At 49.6% G+C, this 23289-nt stretch overlaps 1 protein-coding gene across 1 annotated transcript in view; it reads right to left on the reverse strand.

Annotated features, from left to right (window-relative positions):
• COTL1 (coactosin like F-actin binding protein 1) overlaps nucleotides 1-21434 on the reverse strand; it is a 45290-nt gene extending 23856 nt beyond the window's left edge. The window contains exons 1-2 of the mRNA XM_052656296.1: nucleotides 21182-21434; nucleotides 20831-20913 (exon numbers count right to left, since the gene is read on the reverse strand). Of these exons, the coding sequence (XP_052512256.1) occupies nucleotides 20831-20913; nucleotides 21182-21258 (160 nt within the window). The 5' untranslated portion in view covers nucleotides 21259-21434. The remainder of the gene's footprint in view (nucleotides 1-20830; nucleotides 20914-21181) is intronic.
• Between the last annotated feature and the right edge of the window lie 1855 nt (nucleotides 21435-23289).

Below are 23289 nucleotides of genomic sequence, written 5' to 3' on the forward strand. Positions count from 1 at the left end.
AATTGACAGGCAGATTCCTATCCACTGCACCACCAGGGAATTCTGGTACTTCATTCCTTTTATGGCTGAATAATACTCCATTGTATGGATGGACCACATTCTGTTCTATTCATCCATGCATCCACTGATGGACTTCTGGGATGTTTCCAAATTAGGTGATTTTATACCTCTCTTCTACATCAGCCATGAGGATAAAATGGGATGCTGCGAAACCTGTCTGGCCCGACCTGGTAGAACCTTCTCCCTGGAGTGGAGCTGTGGGTGAGGTGTGAGCACAGGAAATAGGGCTGGTGGGGCTGAGGAACTGAAACTCACACAGCCACGCACGGCTAGTACAGGAGCCCTTTCGTTCCCCGGTATTTCCCGGCACTAGAGGCTGCGTTTGGGAAGCCAGCACGCTCTTCTGAGTAGTGTTGCTGGAGGAACAGGAGAAGCAGTTCCAAAGTGTTTAATTAAATTGCAGCGTTGACTTGAAGGGGAGGCGGACCACACATCTGATGCCTCCTGACTTGCTAATGCCAAGACAACACCAGCAAAAGAACTTGCAGCCTGTTTCCACAGCAACCACTCTATTTCCCTTTACCTCATTGGTCAGTCTGGATGTTTGGGATCCCGTGACCACACTTGGATCCCAGCTGCTCCGTCCCTGGCCAAAGCCACTGAGAAAGTTACAAATCGTGTGTCCCAAGTACCAGCCTAGGACCTGTCACAGGACGGACACCTTACCCCCACCCCCGAGGACACGGCCAGCCGTAAGATCTTCCAGGACTGCAGGCCAATGTCATTTAAATTATCACAGCAGGAGAGACCACTTTCCTGGATGGCTGTTTGGTGCTTATCTGACAATGGTCTGGCCGAGAAGATTGCTGACATTTTTGAAAATCCGAGGGTCACATTTTGCTTACAAATGTCCGCTGCTCGGGATGTGGCATGACACTGAAAAGTCAGCGGAAAGTCTGACGTGAAAAACCTGTTGGTCTGCGAGACCTCTGCACAGCTGCCCACACAGACCTCCAGCCCCCAAGCCTCCTGAAGGAGGTTCTCAGCCCATCTGACCTCCAGCTAGTCAACGCAGGAGGAAGTTCTCATTTAGTCACTAACTTCCCTCCTCTGAACAAACTGGGCAGATCAAACACGGATGTGCGCATGGGTGTATCACCTGGAAGGGAGAGCTTGACCTCATCACATACATGTATATGAAGCGTGTCTGTGTGCACCCGTCTGTGTGTGTGTGCATGCTCATGCATGAGATGAGTGTGAATGTATGTGATGGCGCCTACACACTAGGACAGCAAACTTGGCTAGAAGATTGGTCCTGAGGTTACTGCCACCCCCGGGGTGGCACTCGGGGGATTCAGTGGCACATCTTTCCAGTCTGGGGTTGAAGGGGTAGGGGAGTTGAGGTACAGCTCTGGATAACCCCAATGGGGGGACCCAGGCCCTGAATTCACATCAGAGGACACACCCTGAGCCCCCTCTGAGAGAGGTCCCAGAACAGCTGTCTACACCTGCTTGCCCCCTAAACCATTCAGTTTCAACATTCTGGTCTACAGCATCGGGTTGAGTCCAAGTTTTGGAATCCACTGGAAACTCATCCCCATTCAGTCCCAGCTCTGTGATAAGACCAGATTCCTGAATGCCTCTAAGCCTCAATTTCCTCATTTGCAAAATGGGTCACATATATCTCATAAGGCATATTGAGGGTTAAATGAAAAAGAAAGAGCGTGAAAGGCTTGGCTGATGGGGCTGGTGACTATATTTCTCTCCCCACCTGTCTGGTGAAATGAGGTCCACAGTGGCCTTCGCTGCCAAATCCTAGGGGATAGCCTCCTTGCCTTCCAGCCTCTGAGCTGGCCTTCTGCCTCCACCAATTAACGTTCACTCTGCTGGGTCTCAAAGTAGGGGCCCTCCTAGGCACATGGTCATGGAACCGCTCGTCTCATGAAGATTTCTTGAGGGCCTACTGTATGCCAAGCACAGTGCCAAGCATTAGGGGGCACAGATAAGACCAACGAGGGTCCTAAAGATAACAGAAGCTGTTCACTGAGAGCTTACTGTGTGGCAGGTGCCATCCTAAGCATTTATGTGTGACTGCACATTTTCTCATCCCAGCCTCTCCGTCTGGTCAGCACTGCCCACAATCCTACTTCACAGATAGAGAAACTGAGGCTCAGAGAGGTGAAGTGACAAGAAACCAGACATCTCTTTTCCCTGGCTCCATCTAGAACAGCAGCTCTCAAAGTGTGTTCCTCGGACCAGCAGCAACATCATTTCCCAGGAACTCGTTAGACTTGAATTCTGAAACTCTAGGAATGGGGCCATTTTTAAACAGAAGTGAGTTTCAAAGAGACCCTGGGGGAGATTCTTATGCCTCCATAGCCTGAGAACCACTGACCTAGAGGATGAGGTGAGGAGACTAGAAGATGGGGTTTTCAACTCGGAGGACCTGCTCTCCCCTGACTGGGAAAGAGGGTGAGACAAGGGTCTTGTGGGCGGAAAAGCTGAAATGCCCAGGGTTCAGCCCCACCGCCATCCTCCCCACCCACACCCTTTCATTTTAAGGAAGTGATCATACAAAGGAGCTTCCTGTATGGTCTGTCTTCTCAATGTTGTAATTTATAGAATTCGAGGCATGGTTCCTTGAGCATCTCACCATCAAAGACCACCGGGACTGTCCCCCAGAGACTCTCCCTCCCCTCGAACCCCACAGCCCGAGACAAAGAAGAGTGGTCTCTAGAAAAAGGGCTGCTGAATCACGGCACTAGTAACAGAGCTTTTCGGTGACCTCTGCGTGTCTACTGACATAAGCCATCACTAACAAGGATTCCCAAATGCATCACAAAACCACATAGAGCCCCATCTCAGGGGAGCCATCAACCAATGACAAAACAAGGTCGGGACCCCCATCCCTGAGGACTGTCAATGCCCTGTGGGCAATGCCTCTGGGCCCTCACTGTGGTGGCCTCAATTCAGGGCTGTGGACACTCTCCCCTTCCCGCCCAGGAAGAGTCTTGTCCATGAAGAGATGGTCCTTATAGGGTGTTAACAGAAGCCCCCTCTCAAAAGAACTTGACCCTTTCATTGGTCTACGTAGCCTCACCACAGGTCAAGGATGGGTTATCAGTGTGAAACATCTCCTGCACCAGCCAATCCCACAGCCCTAAGGACCCCCAGGACCTAGAGACCCCACACAGGGCCCACTTGGTTCAAAGTCCTGTTCCTCTTCTCAAGGCTTCTCGTCATCCCATATTAAATACATTAATCTGCAGCATAAAGTCACTGCATGTAAAGTTCTTGGGACGCTGCCTGGCAGAACTGTGCTCAGAAACGCCAGCAGTGGTCGCTAGGTGCTCTCTCCTCTGCAGCCCCTTCCTCCCCCTCCCTCCTCTGTCTCCCTCCTCGATCCTGCAAGGGGATATGAAGGACACAGAATGATACAAAGAGAGAGACGTGACCACAGAGGGCATGGGAAGAGTGAAGAAAAAAGGGAGGTCAGCTGTCTCTGGAATCATCAAGGCCTCAGGGATGAGCTGCTCTAAAAATCGTCCCCCAAACCACGAACGACACACAATCCCCACCGAGCTCTCGAGGACTCCCTGCCCTCCTCCACACCTCCCAGCCACACTGGAAATCTCCTAAGGTTCGCAATCACTGAGGGGCAGAGTCTGCCTCGTCACACTCAATATTCTCGCCATGGCGACCCTGACGTAGCATCCACATGGGTCCAGGGCCCTCATCTTCCTCCCCAAAAGACCTGTCTTGCCCTCTGCCTCTTCCCACAGCTGGCACTGGCCAGAGGACAAATCCTCAAGGAGACTGAGATGCTGCCACGCGCCAAGCAGTGTGACGCTCTCACACTTCTGCAAATGTTTTGAGCAACTTTTTTTCATTACACACAAAGCACATATGAGGTGTAGAATAACTAGAAATACAAACAAGCAAAAAACAAAACTGCTCCACCACCAAAATAGCCTAGTAAACTCCCTATGGAACCTAAGCAAAAGGTTGGGGGCACGTCCTTTGATATTTTTAGCTGCTCCCATACCTGTCCAATTCGTGTCACATCTCCAGTGCCAAGCACATAGCAGGCACCCAACAAAACATCTACCGGTCAACAGAAAGAAAAAAGAAGGAGAGAAGTAACCATCTCATAATTTCCAGCCAACACTGAAGTTCAGAGCAAGACAAAAGAAAGGGGGAAGGAGACAGCAGGAAATTGCCCCAGAGTCGGGCTGAAGCTGCCCTTACCTTATATAGACTCCCTAAGAAGTTATGCAAACAAGGTTCAGTAAGGAAGAAAACAACCCACACACCAAAAAAGCTGAGCTGTCAGCTTCCACCAAGCAAGCTCCCCAGAGTGGGCATGAAAGGAAACAGGAAAGAATTCAAACATCCTGCTGCCTGGGGCGGAGGGACAGCTGGACAGAAGCCACAGCTGCATCATTTCCAGTGGGCTGCTGACAGGGGAGCCCAGGCAGCCACAGATGAGGACCTGGAAGCGGGGGAAACGGCCCCTCTCTGACACAGAGGACAAGGGCTCCATGGATGTGTACACAGTCCTTGCATATGAGCTCTCACAGCCCATGCACACTGACTCTTTGTCCCACCTTTCCTCAAAGCAGGAGATATCTCAAATGACTCCTTTCCCACTGGATTTTTGTGAAATGAATGACCCCGCTTTCCTAGTCTGACACAGAACACAAGAAAATGCAGTACAGGATAGCCAGAGGAAAAGAAAGATGATTACTTCAGTAGAACCCTCAGGGAAGGACCCGATCTGGAGACTGAACCGATCAGGACAGCTAAAGGTTTTCCCCCAGTGACAAAGCACCAGAACTTTTTTTTTAGTGATTACTTTTACTTCCTTAAATGGAAGTCGGTGTGCTACACCCAACTGCATCTCCTGACTTAGAGAACCAGTGGTTGCAACCAGTTTTTGGAGGCTATGAGTACACGATGGCCATGGCCTCGTTGACAAGGAGACACTCTAGAGACACTGAAGGATTCAGTGCCTGATTGCCTGAGCACTAAGTGCCCTGGGGTACATGCTCTGCGTTCTCGTATCGTTTTTCTGTTTCTTCCGTTGCTGTTAGTCGTTTGACAAACACTTGTTGACAATGTGTGGTTCAAAGACTGCTGAATAAGATACAATCCGAACCCTTCAAGAATACACAATCTAGCAGGGCCAAAAAAGAAAAACTAAGCATGTGAATACAGTGAAGTTAGCACCATGACCACAAGGCATCACAAGGCAGAGGGGAACATCAAAGAAATAAAGAAATTAACTCTGCCTGGGGGGCAGTGATCAGGGCAGGCTTCACAGAGGCCGTGATGTTTGATCTCAGTCTTGAAGGATGACCTAGAATTCATCTAGCTAACAGGGTAAAGAGGAAAGAAGTGGGCTATGTTAACAACTTAAGGGCTAAATTCTAACAGAACTCCAAAGACAAGAGCACCAGCTTCAGTGGGCAAGTTCAAAACGCCTTCCTCTACCAGCTGCTCTCTTTGTGACTTGCCACAGGCTAGAGAGGCATATAATTGGCTTATTATTACTGGGTGTAAAACAAGTGTTGAATGGCTCAGAATGACATCCCTTAGGGCTCCTGAAGTATGCTCATCCCTACACAAGGAGGACAAGCATTTTGTCCCCTAGGAGGACATCTCCAGGACCCAGAATGGTACCTAAGAATGGACACACTGCCCACACTCAATAAACATTTCTTGAGTAAATGAGGAGCCTCTGCCCACCTATCTTAGGAGCTTAGAAGCATTTCAGTCTCCAGTCCTCAGCTGAGTCACTTCAGTGGGAGATTCTGTCCTGTAAGAATAAAACCAATCCCCTCCCTGGATTTTAAAGGTGTGCCTTCTAATGAAGAGACCAGCAGAAATAATCAGATGAGAACTGTCAGGTAGCAATTGACTGATCTGGACAAAGGTGCCCTGTAAATAAAAGTGCATGGGAAGGGCAGCCCAACACCACAGTGTTGCCAGGATTAGCAATGCCTGCATCACGTGGGGCTTCTTCTCTCCCTTCCCTGCTCGCATCACCAAGCATGGTGCCCCACAAGAGCAAAGCAGACACCAGCCCTCAGCAGCTCAGAGAGCCAGGAGGCCAGGGTTCAAGCCCTGGCTCTGCCTCTCTCTGCTGTGTGACCAGGGACCCATGGCATCCCCTCTCTGATCCTCCATGTTCTAAGCTGGGGGTGGGAGGGGTAGCTTCTCAGTCCCTGTCTCAGAGCCCCCTGCGTGGTGGGGACAAACACACAAGTGGGTGTCACCCCCCTGTGGCTGTTGACACTTGCAGCCCTTGAGTTCGCCCACACATTTACAGCTGACTCATCCCACTCTTTCATTGATTCACATAGCTACTAACCCACATGAATATCCAAGACAGGCTTTCCCATTTTAAGGACCCACTTCTGAGGAAAGGTTGCCAGCCACGTAATACCCCCCTGGACACCAGCTCAGTGCCAGGCACTGGACTCGAAGATGAAAACCCGGCCGTGGGGACTGGTGCCGGGTCTCGTCATCAATCCTCATCTGAATTGTGGAAAGGAAAGCTCAGAACTGAACCTGGCACACAGCCAGAGGCACTAAAAATGGTACAGGGTGACGATAAGGATGTGGACGGCAATTGCGGAGCGCACAGAGGAGGCGGGAAACGAGAGCGTGCGAGAGCAAGTTCACGCGGAGAGCGAGTTCACGTGCGAGCACGTGGCGGGGCTGAGCGCATGTGGAGCACACGGACCTGCACAGCCGCCCTGGGGAAAGGCAAGTCTGACATGAAGAGGAAAATGGCAAAACCAGAGATGCCAACCTGGTAATGAACCACAGGAAGGCCAAAGGCGAAATTCCACAAGGTCGTGGACAAAAGTTGTGGGAATAAAATGCAGGCTGTTCAGGCAAAATCAGAGTCGTGGCCATGGCCCTGAGCCCCACCTCTGACCCCATTCCCTGCACACTGCGAGGCCATCACCCTGCTGGATTTCTGCCCTCCTCCCACCCCTTTTCTTCTTTACTTTTTAAAACTGAGAGGTTTACAAACCATAAAATTCACCCCTTTTAAGTGTAAAATTCACTGGTTTTTAGTATATCCATGAGGTTGTGCAACCATCACCATTGTCTATTTTAGAACATTTTCATCACCCCAAAGGGAGACCTGGTGCCCATGAATAGTCACACTTTGTCCCTCATCCTCACTACTGGCAACCACTAAACCTGCTTTATATCTCCATGGACTTGCTTGCTCTGGAAACTTGAAATAAATGGAATCCCACGACATGCGACCTTTCACATCTGACTTCTCAGCATTATGTTTCACTCAGCAATATGTTTTCAAGGTTCACCCATGTTGTCTTGGAGAAGGCAATGGCACCCCACTCCAGTACTCTTGCCTGGAAAATCCCATGGATGGAGGAGCCTGGTAGGCTGCAGTCCATGGGGTCATGGAGTCGGACACGACTGAGCGACTTCACTTCCACTTTTCATTTTCATGCACTGGAGAAGGAAATGGCAACCCACTCCAGTGTTCTTGCCTGGAGAATCCCAGGGACGGCAGAGCCTGGTGGGCTGCCGTCTCTGGGGTCGCACAGAGTCCGACACCACTGAAGCGACTTAGCAGCAGCAGCAGCATGTTGTCTCATGAATCAGTACTCCATTCCTTTTTGTGGGTGATTAATATTCCACTAACAGATGGACCACACTTTGTGAATCCCTTCATCAGTTGATGAACATTGGGTGGTTTCCACTTTGGGGCAACTGTGAATCATGCTGCTGTGAACATTCATGCACAAGTTTTTGTGTGTTTTCATCTCTCTCGGGTAGATACTAAGGCGTGAAAGAGCTAGGCTTAGCCTTTCAGGAACTGCCAAACTGTTTCCCACGGTGCCTGCACCAGCTCTCTTTCCCCACAGCGATGCACGAAGGTTCTGACTCGCGACACCTTACAACACCTGTTATCACAGCCCCCTAGTGTGTGTGAAGTCACATCTCACTGTGGTTTGATTTCCATTCCCCTAACGACTACTGATGCTGAGCATCTCTGCATGTGTTTACTGGCCATGTGGTATGTCTCCTTTGGAGAAATGTCCATTCAGATCCCTTGCCCACTTTCCACTTGCGTTACCGGTCTTGTTGAGTTGTATGAGTTCTTTACATATCCTGGAAGCTGGACCATTACAGGATGCATGGTCTGAGGCCCTCCCCTTTTGCTGAGGTCACTCCTCACCCAGGTACCTGCATGCCCAGTTCCTTTTCATTCAGGTCTTGCTTTCGTGTCCCCTCCATTTCAGGCCTCCCCTGACCACCCTGGCTAACAGCGGCCTCCCCACAATGTGTCTCTGGCCCATTGCTTCATTTCATTTTCTTAGCACTCATCTCATTCTGAAATGATCACATTTGCTAGATTGTTTATTAGCTTCCCTTGCATTTTCTGTGAATGTAAGCTCTGTGATCTGGATCGCTCAACTTTCCTAGTGTCCAGAGTCCCTGGCACATAGTAGGTCCTCAATGTACATTTGTTGGATAATGAGTGTAACAAAGTGCCAAAGAAGAAAAGTTACTTTCCCCAAATCAAACACATAGCAGTTAGATTTTGCCAAATCAAGAACAGAGCAAGTGATGTAAATCAACTATATTTCAATATATTTTTATATATATTCAATATATATATTCACTATATATATTTTTTAATGTGCTTCCCTGATTGTCCAGATAAGAATAGATAAGAATTCACCTGCCAATGCAGTGGGCATGGGTTCAATCTTTGGCTCGGGAAGATCCCACATACCACAGAGCAGCTAAGCCCGTGTGCCACAGCGACGGAGCCCACATGCTATAACTACTGAAGCCCATGCACCTGGAGCCCATGCGTCACAACGAGAAGCCATCACAATGAAAAGCCTTCGCACCCCAGCTAGAGAGTAGCCCGTCCTCGCCACAACTAGAGAAAGCCTGCATGTAGCTGCAGCAACAAAGACCCAGCACAGCCAAAAGTAAATAAATAAATAAAATTTAAAAAACAGTGCAAGTGGCATTCCAGTTCAGGGCTATAAGAGCTCACCAGAGTGAACACAGGCCCTCCTTGATTAGGCAGGGGGCTCACAGGGGCTGCACAAAGTCTGACTCTTTTCCCTCCTCCCCAGAAGCCCCAGCATGTGACCCAGAGGGGCCCCTGGCCAGCAGCTTCCTTTATTTTCAAATCCTAAACAATACACTCCATTCTAGAGTCAGGGTAGAATTATAGCCCAAAAAAGGGAAGAAAACTACTTCCAGGTCAGATCAGATGACCTCCAAGGGCCATCCTTTCAGTCAAAAGCAGCAGAGTCAGAAATCTTTCCTAGGGAAAATGGAGGCGTTTGATTAAGCAGTGTTGCTCCCCAGAGACCATCACAGGTTTTCCACTTGAACAAAGGCAGAAAAATTACCTCTGAGCTGTGTATTGTTAGAAATGTGCCTCCAGCCAGAGGCTGCCCCTTGGCTTTCAGAAAAAGAGCTTGTGGAAAACTGTTCAGAGAATAGCTCCTAAGAGTTCTTATTACAAGGAGAAAAATAATATTTTTTCTGTTCTTTTTATTGTATCTATATCAAAGGATGAATGTTAACTAAGCCTATTGAGGTCATCATTTCATGATACATGGAAACCAAACCATCATGCTGTACCCCCTTAAGCTCATACAGTAGTGCACGCCAATTATTTCTCAACAAAACTGGGGGAGGAAGGAGAAGGGGTAAAAAGAAAAAAGCTCGCCCATGGTCTTCCCTCCTTGTTTCAAAAGAATTTCAGCTCCACGTGTTGGGAAGCAGCAGGGTGTCAGGAGTGGTGGCCAGAAGGGCAGACACTGGGTAAGGAACACGGTTCCACCCCCACGCAACCCAGGGTCGGTGCTTTCTCAGCTCTGAGCCTCAGTTTTCCTGTCTGTGAAATGGGAATGACAATAGGACCCTGGTACCACATGGGCCCATGGTGTCACGAAATAAAGTGAGGATTAAATGACTCTGGCTGGCAAGACAGTGGCCCCCAAAGATGTCCATACTCTAATTTCCAGAACATGTGACTCTGTGACTGGACATGGCAAAGAGGACTTTACAGGTGTGATTAAATTGAGGGTCTCAGCATGGGGAGATTGTCCTGGATGACTAGAGTAGGCCCAATGTCATCACAAGGGTCCTCAAATATGAAAGTGAGGAAAGCAGAAGAATCAGATGACTTCATAAGAAGGACTCATCCAGATACTGCTGGCCTTGAAGATGGAGGAAGGGGCCACAAGCCAAGGGGTGCAGAACCTGTAGAAGCCAAAAAAGGCAAAGAAACAGATTCTCCCTTCAAACCTCTGGAAAGAATACAGTCCTGCCCATACCTTTATGCTAGTTCAGTGAGGTTGATTTTGGACTTCTGCCCTCCAGACTCTAAGACGAGAAATTATGTTGTTTTAAACCACTGAGTCTGTGGTCATTTGTTACAGCAGCCACAGGAAACTGATACAATGACCTCAGCACAATTTCTGACACAATAAAAGCCCAGTGTTAGTCATTATTTTTAAGGATTATGATAATTTATGATTGGCAAGGACAGTTACAGAAATGCACAAATGATTAAACAAAAGAATAAGTGCATGAAGAAAAATGAGACAGGTGACCGGAAATTAAGCCCAGAACTAAAACAGGATGTCAGGCAAGTTAATTTCAAATGCACTGATGAAACAAAACACAAAATGCTAAGGTTAACAGCCCTGCCTTACACACAAGCCTCTGGGGACTTGGCCCTGCTGAGGCCATGAGCAGAATCCGAAAAGCCAAGGCATCAAATTCAGCTGGAGAGGAAAACACCTAGGGGCTCCAGGGCAGGAATGTGGGCCAGAGGCCAGAGGGGAACAAGGGTTTCAGAGCCTCAGCACCTAAAGACTCTCCATACAGGCCACTGGGCTGTTACGTTGGCAGAGGGCACGGTGGACTGTCCAGGGGTGAGCTCAGCTCTCAAACATCTCAGGGGACCGTGTTCACTCATCTATTCAACACACACTTGGGGAGATCAGGTGTTGTTCCAGGTGCTGACAGTACAGCAGAGAACCAGGCCAACCAGGTTTCTACCCCCAGGAGCTCAGATTCTATCTAGCAGCAGAGTCAAACACCAGATACCGAAAGCTCCTGTTTTGGATATAGCTTGGGGAGTTGCTAAGGGCTTGCTACCCATGACTTGGGTCCACACAAGAGAGTGACACAACCACTGGGGGAAAAGAGATTAGGACTAGGTAACCGTGAGGGGTGAGGATGCTTCACTGAGGTTACCACCACCAGAGAGACAAAAGTCCTTCTTTCCACGATCTCACCACTGAATTGAAGAAACAGATGCACACATAATCACCGCAGAATGGGATGAACATCACAAAGGCAAGGAGGCCATCTGAGTGGAGGGGATATTTACACTGGGCCTTGAAGGATGTATAGAAGTCCTCCAGGAAAGCAAGACAGATGAGGACACGCCAAAAGAAGGAAAACTGTGCACAAGTTCCAAGGAAGGGGGAGGGCAGGGCGGTGCAGCCTCAGACACAGACCTGGATTCAAAGTCCAATTTCTCTACCTACTGAACCATCACAAGCAAGTGAATTTTTATTATTTTATTATTGAATGAAAGATTCTTTAAGTTCTGTAGTGCTTTACAATCTTCAAAAGTTTCCCACATGATGTCATAAAATCCCATAATAATCATTTTTCTCCCACTACCCCTATCTTCCCCAGTGATAAAGGATCTGCGTGCAATGCATGAGACCTGGATTTGATCTCTGGGTTGGGAAGATTCCCTGGAGGAGGAAATAGCAACCCACTCCAGTATTCTTGCTTGGAGAATCCCATGGACAGAGGAGCCTGGCGGGCCACAGTCCATGGGGTTGCAAAGAGTTGGACGCGACTGAGTGACTTAGGACACACCCCTCACTTGCCCCTCCTCCCTCCCCTCTCCCCACTGGCAACCACTAGTTTGTTCTCGGTCATACGTGCGTCTAACAAGTGACTTTGGACTCTCTGAGGAAACAATTAGATTTCTTATCAGTAAAATGGAGATGACTCCTACCCTGGTGTCATTGTTCTTATTACATACACACCACTCACGGGTAAGAAAAATTAGATGAGCTAATACATGCAAAGCGCCTACCTAGTGCAGGGCAGTTGGCATCCATGGGGTCAGAATCATGTGTTGGGATGTGCATGAGAGGGGTGAGCTGCTGAGCATCCCATCCTAACAAGCATTCTGGGTCATTTCTAAGCATTTGGACCTTGTGGGCAAAAGCGACAAAAGGTTAAGGGGAGAGACAAGCTCTCCCCACCTCCCCACCCTTACCTGGACTGCAAGCTCACCAGGTTCAGAAGAAGTCAACTCAGTCCTGGGCAAAGGGCTGGCACTCAAGAAAAGCTCCGGAGAAGGAAAAGCGAGGGTCGTGGGTGGCGCCCGGGAAACACCCACACTTCTGGGGCACGAAAGGGAAGCAGAACCAGCAGACGGAAGTGAGAGCAGGAGATGAGAAACAGGAAAAGAGAAGTAGGTGAGCTTTGCACTACAGAAGCAGACGGAAGGGAAAACCACGTTTTTAGTAACTAGCCGTCACTGCCGAAGGCTAGAAGGAGAGAAAGTGAACAAATACAAAGAAACGTCCACTCCATGTGGCCACCAGGAGGTGACCGAAGACCTGGGCACGGGGTGCCAGGCTCCAGATGTGGGGTGGTGGGATGCCAGGATGTAACAAGGTGAAAAAACGGTGGGAGATGAGGAGATGGATGTAACATCTACATGATTCACCAGCAATAATTTCTAAAAGTTTGCATTAATGTCTAAAGACTTTCAAGGAGGGAAAACTCAATTCATTTCAACTAACTGAACACTTTCGCTGAAGCAGAGACACCCTACTTAGCAGGAAAAGGGATATCTAGCAACCTTCTCCACGGAGGTATGGCCACAAACTCCACAGCACATGGAGATATCACCCAGAAGAGCTGTTACAAAGCCTACGCATCTTATGACACAAAGAAGCCACACAACGCGGCTCAGGATCCCCCAACAACACATGCATGAGCCAAGAAGGCAGCAGGAGACTGAATTTTGCAGAAAACTGTGAAAATAATGTTTCCAGAGCACTTCAGGTACCACTGAAGAATCACCACCCAGCATTGTTTCTGGAGCAACAGAAATGATGTGTCAATCAATCCCCGTTTGTTGATTGCATGACAGACGGACTGTTTAGCACTTTACAAGGTCCAAAGCCCTGTCACAGCTCTACAGCTTCTTCTGACCTCATATTCCCTTTGACTCACTAGATAATTTCTCTCCTTCCTTTCTCACTAAAATTTTGAAATTTGAGTAAAGCTAGAGGGGAAAAAGATGCATATGTGCAGCTTGGGGGAAAAAAGTCCAGTGCAGAAGAGCAAAATAGAGAGACCGCCGTACGTATGCGTGCTGCACAGCGGCACACGCAGAGGCCGAACTTGTCTCTTTCCCAACCTGTCCCTCTTGCAATAATAGCGAAGAGTCTCTCTTTGACTGAACTCTAACCACGCTCTCCTAAACTCTTTTTCACCTGGGTCTCAACTTCTGGACTTCTGTGTTCGTCTCGGCCTTCACTGATTTTGGCAAGGATCCCACCAAGTCAACTGAGCCAGAATTCCCTGTCCGCCATATCTGATCACCCCTCAATATCTAATCAGACTCCTTGTTCTCACTCTTCCCCGGTGATGTCTGATCCCCAGCATGCCTTCAGCAAGAATCCTGTTAAGTCAGTTTAGCCAGCTCTCCCTTCACCCCAGACCCTTCCTCTTGGTAACTTTCCAGCCATTGATCCCTACCTGGCTCCTTGATTCCAAATTCCCACTTCTCCTTGTGGTGTTCAGAGTTGAATTTGAACTCTCTCCCTTGTAGTGGTCCCTACACCTATCACAATAGTCCTCTGAATAAAGTCTGCCTCATTGTTCTTGGTTTTTTTTTGCCTGCGCTATGCACCATGCTGCTGCTGCTGCTAAGTCGCTTTAGTCGTGTCCGACTCTGTGCGACCCCATAGACGGCAGCCCACCAGACTCCCCTGTCCCTGGGATTCTCCAGGCAAGAATACTGGAGCGGGTTGCCATTTCCTTCTCCAATGCATGAAAGTGAAAAGTGAAAGTGAAGTCGCTCAGTCGTGTCCGACTCTTAGTGTCCCCATGGACTGCAGCCTACCAGGCTCCTCCATCCATGGGATTTTCCAGGCAAGAGTACTGGAGTGGGGTGCCATTGCCTTCTCCTATGCACCATATGGGATCTTAATTCCCCGGCAAGGGATTTAACCCATGCCCTCTGCATTGGAAGGTGGGCGTCTTCACCACTGGACCATCAGGGAAGTCTCTGCCTTACTGTTCTTCAACAAGCGTTAGAATGAATGTTTTTGCCTTTAACAGTAAAGACACCCCCATTTTCCTTAACCATCCCGCTGCCAAACTCAGTCCCTGAGCAGCAGTTGCAAGGTTCTGTGTTACTGATAACCACATTAATTGAGCACCCATTGTACAGTAGGCATTGCCTATAAGCTTTATGTGTATCATGTCAATTTATCCTCAATTTTAGCAATCCTGTACCCTGTGTGCAATCACTAACTGAATCTTACAGATGAAGAAACAGAGAATCTGGGAGACTTGCTCAAGGTCACACAGCACAGCAAGGCTACGAGTCAAAGCAAGACACCCTGGCTCTACCATCGATGCTCGTAACTGACTGGCTCTAAAATCTGTACCAACAGAAAACTGGATTCATTCCCAGATGCCTAGCTTCTTTCTAAAATAAAAATGCTTGCAACAGAGTATTTTGGGGTCAGTGTATCAGTCAAAGATCTGTTAAACAATGTTACATTTATACAAGAGATAGATTAGGAGCCACTTTAAGGGCTGGACGATGACAATAAAACATCAGCACCATGAGAACAGGGGCTTTCTCTGCTTCTAGATTTACCCTCAGTGCCTAGAACAGTAACCTACAGAGTAGTCAATCGAAGGAAGGAAGGAGGAAATGAATGAATGAAGGAACAAATTTCTGAGTGTTAAACTACATTTGAATTATATCTGGTTTTTATTCTCTTCCTTTTGCTTAATCTTGCTTTCTGAATATTCTGCCACAGACCTGTACTACTTGTAAGGTGAAGGAAAAAAACATTTCACAGACACCCTGAGCCATTGACCCAACACATACACATGATCTGTAAGCCCTTCCTACAGAGATCAGAGAGATCATACCGCCAGGCAGTCTGGCAAATGACTCCTTTCTCCTTTCCCAGCTTAGCCCTGGCTCCTCCCCACTCCCCATGGCTCTGTCAGGGCAACCAGAGACCCTCCAGACAGCTCAGTACCCATTGCCCATCATCTCTTCCCTCCCCTCATCTCTCTGGTCACATACTTTACTTCCACATCAGTTAAATTCCACCAATGAAATGACAATCACAGTGACTACCATTTATGGAGAACGGACTGCGACCTTGGCACCATGAGCTTGCTTTCTTAATCCTCCTAATAATCACATTATATATAGCAAAAGGATGAGCAGGTGAATAATTCAGGTCACATGATTGGCAAGCATTTGAACCCAGACCATCTAAAGCAGCCTAGACGTTTAACCACTGTGCTAACCACCTCTTACCCTGTACTGACCACCTACTGCATGCAGACCTGGGTCAAAGGTCTCAAGCATGCCCACATGGCACCTACTGTGTGCCAGTCTGGGGTTGAGCACCTCTACTAAGTGAACTCAGAGTTGAGTGCTGACTGTCTGCTGAGCTAGGGCATGCACAAGAAACTTCAGAGCAGAAAGGACACTGTCATCCTAAACGCTGCTGCTGCTGCTGCTAAGTCGCTTTAGTCGTGTCGGACTCTGTGCGACCCCATAAATGGCAGCCCACCAGGCTCCCCCGTCCCTGGGATTCTCCAGGCACGAACACTGGAGTGAGTTGCCATTTCCTTCTCCAATGTAGGAAAGTGAAAAGTGGAAGTGAAGTCGCTCAGTCGTATCTGACTCTTTACAACCCCATGGACTGCAGCCCACCAGGCTCCTCCATCCAGGGGATTTTCCAGGCAAGAGTACTGGAGTGGGGTGCCATCGCCTTCTCCATCCTAAACGCTAGGAGAACAGAAATAGTGATATAAACAGTAATAGTAACAACAACCAATGTGACTAGGAGAGTTAAAAAAAGAAAAGTAACAGTAACAACAGCCAACTGCATCACTATGTCTGGGCTCTCCATTTAGACATATAACTTCAGTGAACCTTCGCAGTCAGCATCAGAGGCGGGCACCATCAGAACCCCCATTTTACAGACCAGAAAACTGTGGCACAGACAAAGAAATGCCTGAGGTCACATGGCAAGAGACAGAGTTGGGGTGCGAATTTAGAATTTCTCTGATTCCAAAGGTCCTGGCTGTTGAAATACAGAAGAGATTGCACTAGGTGGGTTTGCTGGCTCAGTCTCAGATGGACAGATACAAGGGAGAGGAATTCCACCCAGAGGGAATCACTGGCCTGCAGGCTGAGAGGTTACACAGGGTCAGGCTGCAGGTGCACAAAGGAGGCTGTGGGAGCTACTGCACAGGGGATGCAGCTGGGGACAGACAGACTGGAAGGCCAAGTAGATAGCCTGTACTTAGTGGGCAGATGGGAGCTACAGATGGTTAATGAGCAGAGAAGGAACTTGAGGAGACCCACGATTTAGGAAAAGTTACTTTGTAGGCTTACCACTGGTGGCTCAGTGGTAAGAGTCTACCCGCCAATTCAAAAGACACAGGTTCAATCCCTGGGTTGGGAAGATCCCCTGCAGAAGGAAAAGGCAACCCATTCCAGTACCCTTGCCTGGAAAATCCCATGGACAGAGGAGCCTGGTAGGCTACAGTCCATGGGGTTGCAAACAGTCAGACGGGACTGAGCAATTTCACTTTCACTCCCATTTTGGGGGGTGGAGGGGGATAGAATGAATTTAAGACAAGAAAGACCATGGGCTGAGAGACTGCTGCGATAAAGGGCGGCCATGGGCCTCTTTTGGGTCTGCCCCTCTTCTGCAAGCAGCATGCCCTCGCCTGCACTCTTCCCTTAGGAACCCACCCTCCCCGACTCTACCTCTGGTTTGGTGGGGCTACCCCTCCCCCACTGTCTCCTGGTTTGGTGGGGTGCCCCTCCCCCACTCCAGGCATGGGCACTGATCCAGGTAGAGTCAGCCAGAATCGCAGGGATTAGTTCCCATGCGCACATGAACCCAGTTAGAGTGTCAGTCTGGAGACTTCTGTGGAAATCGGTGGCAGTCGGTCTCTCTCTCCTCCCCGAAGCCTGGAAGCTGGCTGGTTAGAGGTTATCACGTCACCGCTCAGGGAGAACTTGCCCTCCTGCCCCCAAGACAAGCAATCAAGGAAGAAAACAGGGCTGGGAGAGGGGGGTGAGTTCGGACAGCCTTAACTGCAGTTAGTACTTTACCTGGACTTTCCAACCACAGAAGCTAAAACTGATTTCTTTTCTTCAGGGCTGGGAGAGTGGGTAAGCTAACTGCACTGGGCTCCTCTCACTGCGCCTGACAGATCCAACCATCCCACAGGGACTGAAGTTTGGGGTAAGAAGCAAGAGCAGAGGCGGTGATGGAGCAGCCAGTACAGAAGGAAGGGGCCAGGTGAGGCCGGCGCCCGAAGAGCCAGTGCGGGGCCCAGAGGGCTCCAGATCCTGTCAGCAAGAAACCGGAGGACACGGGAGGCCCAGCGACCTTCCAGTTCGTGACCTTCAGGAACCAGCGCCTGGGGACAAGGACAGGCCAGCCTGGGGGGCGGAGGAGGGGTGACAGGGAGAGGCTTAATGGGCAGATTCCATTCCGAAGAACCCAGGGGAAGGACAGAAGGAAGATAGTAGCCAGAGGGCAAAGGAGGGGCCAAAGAGAGTATTTCAGAGCAAGGACGGGGGTGGGGGGGGTGAGGATGTCAAGGAGGAGAGAAAGCCCACAGTGGGGGTGGAGGGGGGCCCTCCAACCCCCTCGTTCCCCCAGGGCAGACAGAGGAGTGACCAGGCACTGTTTTTAGGCTCCCAGGTCCCCTGTGACCTTGTGAGAGGTTTGGAAATAGGAAAGCTATGCCAGACCAAGAGCACTAGACCCTCTGGCTTGTCAGGACACCTGGCCAGAGATGAGGGCCACGGAGAGGCCTCCCCGCATCACAGGAATGGGCCAACGTGCCTTCTGTAACTGCCAACAATCCCACCAGCCCCAACCAGAACCTGCTGTACAGCAAAGATGCTCCACGACTCAGAAATGAGCCTCTAAACCACTTTCTCAGTGAGAAGAGGTCAAGAGCACAGGCCTCAAAGCCACCCTGCCCGGGTTCAAGGCCTGGGCCTGCCACGACCTTGCTGTGACTTGCAGGCAAGTCACTTAACCTCTCTGGGTTCCGTTTCCCCACCTACAGAAGGGAAGCAAGCTCAGAAACGGAGACAAGGTGTGCCCAGTGCAGTGACTTGCGCGTAGAAAGTTACTAGTCAGCGTTCTGAATCCTTGGTCACTGGGTTAGGAGGACACAGTGGCAGCATGGAACAGGCTTTCTTAAGACAAACAGGAGCAGACACGGCAACCATAGCTCGCCTATACATTTGTCCAACAGATGGCTGGGGAAGGAAGGCGGACTTCCAGCCAGAGCAGACGGAGCCTTCAGATCCCACGGCCCATTCATAATCTCAACAAGCAGCAGGGAAAGCATTTTTAGTTCTCCCACCAGGCCCTCCCCACTGCCATCCCTATCACTGGGGGAAGGGATGGAGTAGCAAACCACAAAGCCCCAGGGAGGGAGGAAGTGCTCTCTGACCACAGCCTCCCCAATTCAGAATCCACTCACAGGATGCTCTTTATTCCTGGGGTCACCTTCTCCTATTCAATGGACAGAACAATAGCTTCCTAAGCTGGGGGGTGGGTGAGAGGAGAAGACCCCAGTCTGATGGCTGGGGGTGGGGATGATGGATGGCTAGCAGGAGGAAACTGCTACTTTACTGTCCAGAGAGGAAGGAAGCTGGCTTGTGAGAAAAGCTCAGAGCCGGCAAGGCAAAAAATACTGCTGAACCTCCCAGTTATACACCAAACCCCAGGAGTCTGCACTTATCCCACTTGTGAAAGCAGGCATCACGGTGGTGAAAGGACAGAGGTGGCTGAGAGACAGGGTTCCTGAGTCAGGGGCCTGGCTTTCAATCCTGGCCCTGTGCACCTCAGCAGATGTGAGTTGTGATAGTACTTTACACATCTGCTTTTAAACAAAGGGTTCCTCAGATGGCTCAGTGGTACAGAATCTGCCTGCCAATGCAGGAGACTTGGGTTCCATCCCTGGGTCGGGAAGATCCCCTGGAGAAGGAAATGGCAACCCACTCCAGTTCTTGCCTGAGAAATTGCAGAGACAGAGGAGCCTGGCAGGCTATAGTCCATGGGGTCACAGAAGAGTTGGACACGACTGAACTAAACAACATTTTAAACAATCCTGTCCAAAAGCAGTAAGTGAAGGTCTAGAGATAGCTCTGGGAGATGTTTTAGTTGGGAGATTTTTTTTGGGGGGGGGGGGGGCAGGGATGGTAAATCTCAGCACCACCCAGCCCACAGCAGACACTTTATAGATATTATTTGAATTAGAATAAATTCAAAATAGTCATTTGAATTAAGAAAAGGGGCCGTTGCGTGATCTTGAGCATAGTGTTGTATTTTTTTTTTATTTCACAAACAACCATGTCATTTGTACAGGCACTGACTCACCTATCCTTTCGACAGCCCTCTAAGATTACAGGGGAGGAAACCAAGGCCCCGAGAGGTTAAGTAACTTGCCCCAAACCACACAACTAGAAAGCGGCCACAAGGGGATTCAAACCCACCATGCTGACTCTAGGTCCCCACCCTAACTTTCAGGCCGTACTGCCTTTGTCTGAAAATATCTAGTTCCAAGCTAGAGCCCAGAGCCCAGAAAAAGAGTCCGTCCTCCAATCTTAGCTTTAAAGGGCCTTATTACCAGTGATGCTGGGCCTTTTGCTTCAGTGGTGTGTGTTGGGGGGCAAGGATTGGAGGTTGTGGTTGTACATGCATGTGTTTTTTCCACTTAATGATTCAAGGCAACCCAGGGAAAGGCACAAAGTTTACAAATCCTAAAGATTTTGCTTGACAGATTTCTTATGTGTACACACCTGTGTAACTGCCTCCCAAAATACAGAATATTCAAAATACAGAATATTCCCAACCCCTTGAGACCCCACCCCTCCTTCCATGTGCCTCTCCCAGTCAGTGGCTAGCCACCCACAAGCGGGACCACTCTTCTGACTTTTCACGCTGCAGATTAGCTTCACCTTTTCTAAAATTTCACATAAATGGGATCATATGGTATGTACGTGTTCATATTCTGCTCTATATCCTACAAACAAAAACACATCACCAGCACATGGACAATGATGGCAGGAGAAAGGAGGGGGCTGTCGCTAACCATTCCTTTCTCCTTCAATAAGCACCAGGATTGTTTTTATTTTGGCTCTCTGACTGATGAAAGGGGAAACCCGGGAGGGCTGGACCCTGAAGTATGGAACTCCGTGAGTTAACGGTGGAAAGCTAGTGACCATGGGGGCAAAGAAGCTGTCCCGCCTGAAAAGGTTACTGTGCGAGGGAGGAGGCTGCCGGTCACCTCTGGTTGTTCTGGATGCCCAGAGGAGAGAAGGCGTGTGGAGGCTTTAGAACGCTCCCATCTGGTTCCTCCAGCGCTGGGGGCGCCCAGGGTAGCCTCAGGCTCCTCCCTAGCATTGACCTTGTTCCAAAAGACCGGGAGTCCCCCAGAAGGCGTGTCTCCCTACCTGTGCACTGTTGGATGAAGTCCTGATATTCCGCTCCCTGCTCGCCGGGGACGATGGTGGAGCCGTCATATTTAAAAGTCACCCTTTGGATTGGGAGAAGAGAAAAACACACACATACACATACACATCAGCGTTGGTGCCTGAACGGTGCCGAGCTTCCACAGAACAATCTAAGAGATGCTCTGGCTAGCGAAAAGCCAGCGCTGGCTTTCCACGCTGTCCCGGGTTAAGGCTGCGGGGAGACCGCACGGGGATGACCCTTAATCCGTCCCGTCTGGAAGACGGCTCAGCGCACCAGGCCCCTCGCGAGCTCAGGCAGCGGGGCTCGAAGAGCAATGCAAAGTTCCTCACCAGATGACGGCCGAGCTGTCGTCGCGCACCAGGTTGTACGCCGTTCGGCAAGCCTCTTTGTCGATCTTGGTGGCCATTGCCGCGGGGCCGCAGTGGGGATACTGTGCTCGCAGCGACAGATGAGCGCGCTTGGGGCCGGCTGCAGGGATCGGAGCGGAGCGGGGCGGGGACGCGCGGAAGGCGGGCAGGCAAGCGGGCGGGCGGGCGGTTGGCGACAGCAGCGAGAGAAGCCGAGCTCCGAGCTCCGAGAGCGGCGGTGGCTCCGAATGCGCGAGGAGCGCGAGCCAGACCCAGGCCACGCAGTCCCGCCCCCCTCGCCCATTGGCCATCCAGGACGCATTAAGCCCCGCCCCCTGTTGCTATTGGTCGTAGCGCGTATCGGGGGCGTGGCGTCTTTACTCGCCAGCGGCCAATCCCAGCCCGAGTGGGTTGCGCAACCCTGCGAAGGGGGCTGGAGAGAGGGGCTTTTTCGCCCTCCTCCCCGTCTCTCCTCCCCTCTTCTTCTCCCTCCCCCCTCTTCTCCTTCCTCCTCTTCTCTTCTCCCTCCCGCAACCCTTTCTTGTGCTCCCACTCCCCTAACTCCTCCCCCATTTCCTCCTCCCCAAGCCCCGTTTCTCCTTTCCCTCTCTCTAGTCCCTCTTCTTCCTCCCTCCTTGAGTCTCCCTCCTCATTCACTACCCGCTCCTCACCTCACCTCCTCCCCTTGCTCTTCCCACTTCCCTAAGCCCTTCTCCCTCCTGCCTCCCTATTCCCACCTCCCCTCCCTTCCCCCATCTCCTACCCCTAGTCCTCCTTATCCCCCCCAAACAACAACTCCGTTTACCTCCTTCCTATTCCTTGTCTTCAAGCTTTTGTCCTCTCTCCTCCTCTCTCTCTCACTTTGCATCCCCCCTCCTCCCTATCCCTTCCTCTACCTCCCTCCTCCCCACCAGGGCTCCTGGGCTGCAGAGCTCCACAGGGAAGCTCCACATGGGTGACTTACTGCATCAAACTGCCCCACCCCAATGTTGGGCTCCGTGGTTTCTAGGTAGGGAGAAATTGGAAAGAAGTAAAATTGTTAAATAGGAGGGGATAGAAAGTGGACTGCTTCCAAAACACTGGTGGGATCACTGTTTAATTTGTGCTCTGGTTATTTGCATTCACATCTTATCTCCCCCTTTGGGTTCCACTGAGGGCAGGAGCTGACTCATTCTGTCTTCTTCCTTCCCTCACTGACTCACTCATTCATTCCCTCCTGCAATAATTCCACAAAGACCAGTTACAGGGTTGAGGCAAGTAAAAAGGCTCAATCCCCCAAGACTCGGCTCTTGAATTGCATCCAGTGTTTCCTCTTTTTAACTGTGGGCCTTTGGACAAGCCTCAAAAACTCTCTGATTACTTTCCTCCAATGGGATAGTAATAGTACCAACAACATAAGAGTCGAACATAGCGACTAAACAACACTACAACTGACATCATAGGTTTGCTTTATGATTAATGTTTAATGAAACTTGTAAACAAATATGTTAGACATTCAACAAAAGGTCATTGTTGGTGGTTATCAACTAAAATAAATCGTAAATAGAAACCCCAAAGGTCAGGGACAATGTTTAATTAATAATAAAATTAATTCTCAATGCTAAACAAACAAAAATCAATCAAGCATTGAACAGACACATGCGGGAAGGTGAGTGGGAAAAGTAGGAGCTGGTATTGCTATAAATTAAAAGGCAAAAACAATTCCAGTTGGATACAGCTCCAAGCAGCTCCTATCTTACTCCCTGATGAAGATACTGAGATAATTAGCTATTAGAAATCAAACCAAAGATGGATCCATACCTCACACTGCAGATAAGGGTAAATTCCAAAAGGATCGAAGATTTGCCTGTAAATAAAGGAAACCACAAAAGTGCCATAAGAACACATGGGAAGCTTGCTTCATAAGATTGGAATGGGAAACCAAACTAACCATGACTCAAAATCCAAAAGCCATAACGAAAGATAGATACATTCAGATATGTAAAAAGTCTTCTTCAAGGGGAAAAAAAAAGAAAACAAAACAAGGCAGGAGAGCAGTAGAAAGTATTTGCAACTCAAATCAGGAAGAATTTATCTCACTGACATGTAGA

This window comes from Budorcas taxicolor, chromosome 18 (assembly GCF_023091745.1).
Source record: "Budorcas taxicolor isolate Tak-1 chromosome 18, Takin1.1, whole genome shotgun sequence".
NCBI lineage: Eukaryota > Metazoa > Chordata > Mammalia > Artiodactyla > Bovidae > Budorcas > Budorcas taxicolor.